Source organism: Silene latifolia, chromosome 1, assembly GCF_048544455.1.
Source record: "Silene latifolia isolate original U9 population chromosome 1, ASM4854445v1, whole genome shotgun sequence".
Taxonomy (NCBI): Eukaryota; Viridiplantae; Streptophyta; class Magnoliopsida; order Caryophyllales; family Caryophyllaceae; genus Silene; species Silene latifolia.
This window is the reverse complement of record NC_133526.1, coordinates 148,157,812-148,167,459: the sequence shown is the minus strand read 5'-3', so window position 1 is coordinate 148,167,459 and position 9,648 is coordinate 148,157,812. Positions and strand designations below refer to the sequence as shown.

Below are 9,648 nucleotides of genomic sequence, written 5' to 3'. Positions count from 1 at the left end.
GCTGGTCGTTCTACAAAAAAATTCAAAATGAATCCACAATCTCATTTGATTGTAGCAAACAAAAACAACAAAGCGAACCATATTCCTACTGAAATCCAACCAAATCAAACAGGGAATGAAGCGAGAGTTTCATACAAAGACTCCCTCAACCAAGGATCTTCTCCCTCCTTTGCCATAAACAAGGGACAAGAGTTTTTAATCACTAATAATACTGTGTATGAGGAGGAATCTGATGATGATGTTGAAGAAGAAGGAATGGCAAATGACCCTACTTGCCCTTCCATACTACTTTCAAGGGAGGAGAAAAAAGAAAATTCGACAACATTGGAAGGATACTCTTATTATCAAGATGTTTGATAAGAATATTGGATACTTCACTTTGGTAAGACAACTGAAAAAGAAATGGTCGTTGAAGGGAGGTCTAACTCTTATGGACGTGGGTCATGCATACTATGTAGCCCGTTTCACGAACAGAGAAGATTACGAATTTGTCACCACTCAGGGACCGTGGATGATTGGGGACCATTATCTTACGATTAGAAAATGCGTACCCAATTTCATTGCAACGGACGAACCTATCAAATTTCTAACAACTTGGATTCGTATTCCTCATCTTTCTGTTGAATACTATCATGAAGATATTCTTAGAAAGATTGGAAGCAAAGTAGGTAAGGTTATCAGAATTGACAAGCCTACTGCTTTAGCAGAACGGGGCCAATTTATTCGCATGAGTGTGGAGGTAGACTTGTCAAAGCCTCTGCTTTCGAAATTCAGAATGAATGGTAAAGTTTGGATCATCCAATATGAAGGGCTTAGACAAATATGCTACAAGTGTGGGCGTTTGGGTCACAATGATGTAAACTGCCCTATATTTTGCAAGAATAAAGGGACTGGCGTAGAAAATGGTGAGACTAGCACTATGAATATGGAGGTTCTACAAGAACCTAGGATCCCTGAACCGAGGAAAACTGTCCCAGAGGAAGCATATGGTGAGTGGATGCATGTTAAAAATCCAATACGACGTAAAGTTACAGTTTGTGATAAAACAGTCCAAGGGCAGCAGCCTGTGAGTAATACAGTCCAAATCCTGAAAAATCCGAACAGGGGTGTTGAGAACACAAAGATAGGTGTAGGAGGAGACAAAGGGCACTTGAACATAGGCAACAAGAAGAGTGCACAGGTGGGGGCTCTGGTGGCCCCAAAGGTAACAGTGCCTAAACCTAGGGTAATTAGTCATGGATCTCAAAACGGGTCAGGATCACGGTTTGAGATCTTAGGATCAGAGGAATTAGGAAACAAATTAGATGATGATGTTGAGATTTTAAGCAATGGAGATATTCACGGAAATGAGGATAATAATATCAATTTATGGTCTCAAAATGATGTGATATTATCACCGAGATCTTTGTTAAAGTTGACCTTGGATGGGATCAAGTCAAACCAAAAGATTTTGGCACAAAATAAGGAGAATTTTAATGCTAAAAATAGGGAAGTTTTGGAAAGGAATAATGACATATTTTTGGGAAATATGAGGAATCCTTCTTTAAGGAAAGAAATCACAGAAGAAGTTGTTATGGAAGATTCTAGTTTGATAACAGTCCCTGTAATTGCGCATGATGAAATCTTGAATAAGATTATGCCCTACCAAAAATCCAAACAACACAAGCTTTCCTCAATTCCTACAAAATTCCCCAGAACTGCCATCTCTAATAAAGAAAACACTGTGTACCCAAAAAAAACCAACCTTGGCTTATAGAATTGCAAAGAAACCCCTAAAAAAACAATTAAGAACTGCCCTGTCACCCCTATCAACCAACAATGAACTCCATATCCTCCCTTCACACTCTACCAATACCACACATCCGTCATATACCACCCTCTCATCACCTGTTCATAGACAACCAGATGGAGACACCAGTAATGACGGTGGCATTGCCTCTAGATCACATGATGGAAGTGGAAATAGAATCTTTCCTACCTCCCAAGACGGTAACCCCGGACTTAATTCATGGAGATCAAAATCACCCCGCTGGTGATGATGGTCCTCAACAAACTCTCTGAGGCTTTTTTGTCCTCGAGTCATTCTAACCCCACAAACCTTATGGATAGATACCCTAATCGTCTGAATGAGCGACCCCCGCTCAGCCTGATGACATGGAATGTTCAGGGTGCAGGGTGCCCTGCTTTCTTGGCTATGTTGAAAGAAATCATTCGTATAAACAGACCACTGGTCCTGGAACTGGTGGAGACCCATATTAGTGGGGAGATGGCCCAACGTGTTTGTGATCGTATTAACTATGGAGGGAAAACTAGAGTGGAAGCTGAAGGTTTCAGTGGGGGGATATGGTTATTCTGGAAACCTAAAGAAGTCAGTGTCACTCCCATAGTCCATCACACTCAGCACATTACGGTTGAGATTGCAAGAATGGGGGAGATACCTTGGTTTTTCACTGCGGTGTATGCAAGCCCTGATTCGATGAGAAAAGAAGAGCTCTGGGAGAGCCTGGAGGATTTTGCCAGAACTGATAACCGTCCATGGCTGGCAATGGGAGACTTTAATGATACAAGGTTCATGCCTGAAAGAAATGGTAACAGTGAGAGCATGAGGAGACGTTATACCAGATTTAATTCATGGTTGGAGAATAATGAGTGGATTGATCTTGATTATTCTGGACCAGACTACACATGGGCAAGGGGCAACACAAGTGCAACGAGGAAATGGGCGCGTCTTGATAGAGCCATATGCAACACTTCTTGGAGAGTGATGTTTGCATAAGGGTCCCTGCGCAACCTTAATCAGAACCAGTCAGACCATTGTCCTATTTTGGTCAATACTAATGGTTTTGCACCTATCCCAACCATTCTGAAACCATTTAGATTCCAGACAGCATGGATGTGCCATAAGAAGTTCACGGATTTTGTCAAAAGTAATTGGAGAAATGACCAACCTCTGATCCCTTTCATTTACGAATTTGCACAGAGATTGCAAGACTGGAATAAGGGAGTTTTTGGGAATATTTTTCAAAGGAAGAGAAGTTTAGAAAGACGCCTTCTGGGTGTTCAATGGAAGCTGTCACGTGGGGGTCCAAATTATTTGTTTAAATACGAACTAAAGCTTAAACAACAATTGGATGATACCCTGAGACAGGAAGAATTACTATGGTTCTAAAAATCAAGGATGGAAGCCATCTGTGATGGAGATAGAAATACCAGATATTTCCATCTTAGCACCATCATAAGGCGAAAACAAAACCGCATTGAAGGTTTGCAGAATGAAGAGGGAAGGTGGATTTGGAATACTGACGAAGTAAAAAGTTTAGTCCTTAACTTTTTCAAAAATGTTTTCTCTGGAACTCCTCAGAATATAAATTTGGCGGGAGTAACAATTGGACTTTTCCCAGAATTAACAATGGAGGAAAGAACCAAATTGGACAGAGACTATTCTATATCTGAAGTCCAGTGTGCGTTGAATCAAATGTCTCCTTACAAAGCTCCCGGACCCGACGGGTTTCAAGCTATTTTTTATCAATCACAATGGGAGATGGTGTCACCAAGCTTGTGCCAGATGGTTTTTAAAGCCTTGCATGAGGGAGAGCTACCTGATGGTCTATGTGACACCTTTCTGACCCTCATACCCAAGGTTGATCACCCACAGACGGCTGCTCAGTTCAGACCCATAGGACTCTGCAATGTTTCTTTCAAAATTATTACAAAAATGATTGTGAATAGGCTAAAACCGGTTTTACCTATTCTAATTAGCCCAATGCAATGCAGTTTCGTTCCTCGTAGACAAATTACTGATAACATCATCTTAGTACAGGAAGTGCTCTATTGTATGAGGAACAAGAAGGGTAGGAAGGGTTTTATGGCATTGAAACTCGACCTTGAAAACGCGTATGATCGTCTTGAATGGCCATTTATTGAGAATACTTTGATGGACATGAGACTGCCTCAGAGACTGATCAACATAATAATGAAATGCATTACCTCATCCTCGTTGAATGTGTTGTGGAATGGAGAGAAGACAGAGAAGTTTAGCCCTACCAGACGCATTAGACAAGGAGACCCCCTGTCACCGTACATCTTCACAATCTGTATGGAAAAGCTTAATCAATTAATTGTTGAACATAATAGACTAGGCTTTTGGAAGGGTTTCAAGACGAGCAAGGAGGGTCCTTTTCTAACCCACTTGTTCTTTGCAGATGACATTATCCTGTTTGGGGAAGCTTCACTTGAATAGGCGCAAGTGATTAACCAGACTCTGGACGCTTTCTGCAGGGCATCAGGCCAAAAAATCAGTAACTCAAAATCAAAAGTGTTCTTCTCCTCTAATACTGATGATGAGCTGGCAGAGAGGATCTCAGGCGAACTCAACATTGACAAAACTGACGATCTTGGGATGTATTTGGGAATGCCTACCATTAATGGACGGGTCACAACGAATACTTTTGATTATCTGATCCAAAAAGTGGACAAAAGACTGTCGGGGTGGAAAGCAAAACACATATCTATGGTGGGTAGAATTACTCTGATTCAGCCCACTTTGGCAACCATACCTTCTTATGCAATGCAAACTGCAAAACTTCCTAGAGCAACCTGTGACGAGCTAGACAAGAAAGCTCGTAGATTTTTGTGGGGAGGTGACCAGGAGAAAAGGGGCCTGAGCTTAGTTTCATGGGATATGGTTACAAAGGAGAAAGATAGTGGGGGTTTGGGACTAAGATCAATGAGACAAGTAAATGTCGCTTTCATGGCGAAACTGGGTTGGCGGCTACTATCAGAACCAAATGCTTTATGGGCTCGTGTTTTAAGACACAAATACTGCCAAGGTAGATGTGATGCCAATATGTTTGAACCGAAGGCTAACTGCTCAAATGTGTGGAGGGGAATTATTGATGCAGTAGACACGATCAAAGGTGGGCTATGCTCTTCTATTGGTATTGGTAGAAATACCTTATTCTGGTACCAAAAATGGGCTATGGACAAACCTCTAGCCGAATTTATCACGGTTGACTTACCACCTCAAATGCACGATGTCCGTGTAGATGAGATGTGGGACTGCAATTCGGGATGGAAATGGGACCTGTTTGCTGACTTACTACCAGAAGAAGTAATACAAACTATTGCCTCCTATGAAGTAGTGGATAATATTGAAAATGATGATGCCCTGTTTTGGGATAAATCTCCATCAGGGAGGTTTACTATTAAATCAGCAATAAGACTTATTCGTAATGAACAGGTGGATGAACATGAAAAATTTTGGAAATTACCTTGGAAAATTTGGGTCCCCCAACGCATTAGAGTGTTTCTCTGGCTTATACTCCATGATCGTATTATGTCAAATGCTAACAGAGCTAGACGAGGTTTGGTGGATGATGCTACGTGTGGTGGGTGCGGTTTAGCTGAGGAGTCGACTTTACATCTGCTGCGAGATTGCCGTGAAGCAAGGAAGGTTTGGACCTTTTTCTCTTCCCCTGTATCCACCCAATTCTTTGAGGAGACATCTTTAATGAAATGGATTATTGACAATTTATCGACAACAAAGAAGGTGGGTTTGGACTCTTGGCCCTCCACTTTTTCAATTGTAGTTTGGTGGATTTGGAAGTGGAGGAACATGAGATGCTTTGGAAGAGCTGATGACATACCCTCTTGCATTTTCACTTTCATTATGCAAAGGGTGTGGGAAGTAAGAAATACAAAGGATTCGGTTGATGGGGCAGCCGAGATGGAGAGGCAGAGATACCAGGAAGTGTTTGTACGATGGTTAGCCCCACCGGAGGGATGGATAGTGCTTAATATTGATGGAGCATCGAAAGGTAACCCGGGTATGTCTGGGGCAGGGGGAGTTTTCAGAGATTCAGCTGGAAACATGTTACTGGCTTTCTCTGAACGGTTGGGAATGACGACTGTTACGAGAGCTGAGATGGCTTTGAAGAGAGAATTAATCTTGGCTAAGGAAAGGATGCTGCCTAGGATGATTATACAAACAGACTCGAAGGCGGTAGTAATACTGCTTGATACAAGGGAAGAATTACCGTCTGCTCATGCTCATTTGGTTCAGATATGCAAATGTTTTCTAAATGACCATCCATGGAAGTCTTAAATCCATCATATCTATAGAGAAGCCAATGGATGTGCAGACTGGCTAGCTAATGTCGGTGTTACCCAATCTCAGCAGGTGGTGGTATGGGAGCCAGATGATATACCCGATCACTTATTCAGACTTATGCAGCAGGATATCGGTGGAGTGTCGTGGCCTAGAATGGTCCCTTTTTACGCTTTCTAGTTTTTGTTTTCCGTTTTGTTTTCTTTATTTGGGTTAATCCCGCTTCGTGTAACCAAAAAAAAAGTAATTCGATCTTAGTTGTTAAGTGGCGAAAGTAGTAATTAAATTCCTAAGTTTGCTAAATTGTACCATTAAATTTGATGTGTACTCTTTAGTTTACTCTAAAGTGAAATATAATCCCTTCTTTATTTAACCGATATCTCACCATAAAATTTCAAACTTCGTTTATACAATCTGCTAATCATAAAAGAGAAACACTATGTAATACCACATAATTTAATAATAATTTATGAGAATAATTTATGTAATTTAAATAATTAATTAATGGCATTTCTAATAATAATTACAAATAAGACGTTAATTAAATAATAAAGTAAGTAAGCAAGTCGGGAATTGGACTTAAAGCCAATTAAGCCTTAGGCCGTGTAATATGGATTAATGGGCCGATTATGTTAGGCCTTGTATGAGTAGTAGTCGGGATTTGAAGCGGGATTTAATAACAATATAATAAGTATAATAATAATATGGTAATTCCTAATAATAATCGGAATAAGGCAATAATTTTCAAATTGGCCTCGTATACTTTCTAAATCTAGATTACAAATATCATGATATCTGAAAAATAATTCATAAAGAAAGAAGGATATTTAAGAGACGGAAGGAGCAATTAGCGATAAAAGTGTAAATTTACACAAAAATCCTATTTTAGTTCCTACAATTTAGACATTCAACCCGTCTAGGACCTCCTCATGCAGTATTTCTGGGATCTTTACCAGTAGAATAGTGCTCACTGTGTATTTAATCCTGCAATAATAGCCTGACTTGTCCTCTCCTGATTCTCAAAATTAAAATTCTATGAGTCCGTTCACCCCAAATGCTATAAGTGGTTGCTATTAGACAACATCTAGCCCACTCTATTTGCCAGTGTCTTCTCACTGTTCTCCTGTTTTTCCAATCAAGGAGGCTCCTCAATTATTAGTACAAGTGTTGATCCCCACCCATTGTTTAATGGCAGATAGGTTGGTCCTACTCTAGAGGATCAACCTAGTTTTCTTACTTAATCAAAAAAAAAAAATTGATTCTCCATCGGCCTTGTAAAGACTATTTATTGATAATGTGGATGAAAAATGATCAATTTCACTTTTGGTTAAGTAGAGGGGACCAATTACTATGTCCCAAACTTAAGGGGCTTAATTTCACAAATGAGCAAACTTAAGGAGGGTATGTGTGTGTCAGGGGTTGGGTAGTCCGTTAATATTGTCGATGATATGTAATAATTTGATCGATGATGAACAACAATTAAATTAAAGATTTCATGTTTGAATATAAACCACTAAAATAAGTTACTATACTCCAAATTCCTAAGGTTAAAGTTGAAATATGTGATGACAATGGAATCTGGAATCAAATAAAAGTACTAATATTGCAATATTTTATTCATTTCACAGAGTTAAAATTTTGAAGAGACAGTCTTTTCCTATGTTTTTGAGAGACCACTTTATCATATATATTTATGTAATTTTTTCATAACCCTTTTCTTTCACTAAGTTATCGAGAGATGTGTTGGGAAATGTGTCCTCGACAATAGTGCGATCACATGATTTAATATCATAATTAAATCTCATACTAAGAATACGTGAGGGATGATTCTTTATATAGTCGACTGACCGTCATTTATCGGTAATGATTGGCTAACTAGAGTTTGACATTTCGTCGTGTGTGACGGTGGTGGTCGATTGATCCCTTTAGGTCACACCTATAGGATGAGGCCCAAGTAGATATTTAATTAATTGTATGCGTCTGATTAATTAATTCCTTAATTATGGGAGTGCAATTTTACATCTTATTGTAATGTGATTAAATAAGATTTAATTTAGTAATTAAGTGTTAAATTACTAAATTAGTTGAGGTTTTAATATAAGTTTTGAGGTAGAGGTAATTAGTTATTTAAGGTTACAAGAAGTTGTAATTTTAACTAATTAGTAATTATGGGACCGGTTATATGTTGATATAATGGTAGTATACTACTCAAAAAGTGGAGTGTATATTATATTATTAATTGTAATATTTAAGTGTTAAACGATTACATTAATAATTAATTATGTAAGATAGTTAAACATATGACTTATAAGCATTTGTGGGACAAATGACAAAAGGCAAAAATGGACCAAAATGGGTCCAAATTTCCGGCCAAATAAAGGGAACAAAAGATGTTCTTTTGTCTTTTGTTTGTGTTGATTATAGTGTGATTGTGACATATCACACAAGCTTTTTCATACTACATCTTACACATATGTTCCCTACACTCAACCTAAACTAAACAAGAGAGTAAAAACAAAATCAAAATGATTCCCTACATGGGAGAGAGGCCACCGGTTTTGGCTCTCTAAATAGAGCATTTGTTGCTCAATTTTTCTAGTTGTTCTTTTGCTTGTTTTTCTCTCTAGTTTTTCCCTCACATGCAATTGCCAAAAACTCTCACAAATACTAATACACTCAATCTATTACTAGAGGTAGTAATACTATAAATATTAGTATTATTAAGGTTACATTTCTACTACATATGTAGTTAATATTAGTAGGAATTTTTGGGATTAATCTTGGGTGCAATTTATTGGAGTGGCTTCTATACTTGGAGTCTTAGGAGGATCATCCATCATATTTAGCTCAAGAACAAGTGAAAGAAGGTGACCTTACTAGTGCCCAATATTTCGAACCAATCATCAATGTAAGGGACATTGTTTTTCTTATAAATCTTTCATTTTGTTATGCATGCACTAGATCTAAAGAACAAATAATTAACAAGTTAATTAGTTCACTATTAGAGGAGTCTAGTTATAGGTATATGAACCTAACAAGTGGTATCAGAGCATAAGGATGTTGCATGCATAATCGGTTATTGTTTTTCCGAGTTAAAAGGTTAACATATAAAACTAAAAATTTGTGATTTATAAGTATAAGCCACGAAATCACCATGCATGTTATATATTCTGGTCCTAAAATATATTTAGGTCATTTTTATGATTTATGGAAATTTATTGCTCATTTTAATGATTTTTAGTGATTTTATTTCATTTTTATGACTAAAATGGGAATTAAAATGCTAAAAATAGTTAAACTAAGTTTCTGACCTTAGAAATTTTATATGACCTCACATGCATATTTTACAAGTTTTCTGTAAAAACTCGTATTAATTTGATTAATATTGCATGATTTATGATTTTTATGAGATAAAAATGGATTAAAAGAGGTAAAATGGTTAAAAATAGTTAAATTTTGAATTAAGCCATAATTTTTTAATATGATGTCACATGCATATTTTACAGAGTGTATGTAAATTTCGAGATTATAAGATCTCTTTT

At 37.8% G+C, this 9,648-nt stretch overlaps 1 protein-coding gene across 1 annotated transcript; it reads left to right on the top strand.

Annotated features, from left to right (window-relative positions):
- Positions 1-2,008: 2,008 nt before the first annotated feature.
- On the top strand, positions 2,009-2,776 carry LOC141657731 (uncharacterized). The gene has a single exon (XM_074465068.1). The coding sequence runs from the start codon at positions 2,009-2,011 to the stop codon at positions 2,774-2,776; it is 768 nt and encodes a 255-aa protein (XP_074321169.1).
- The last annotated feature ends 6,872 nt before the right edge of the window (positions 2,777-9,648 follow it).

Bases quoted from the DNA above. Each gene is read 5' to 3' on its own strand.
- LOC141657731 (XM_074465068.1), top strand. From the start codon at position 2,009: ATGGAGATCAAAATCACCCCGCTGGTGATGATGGTCCTCAACAAACTC.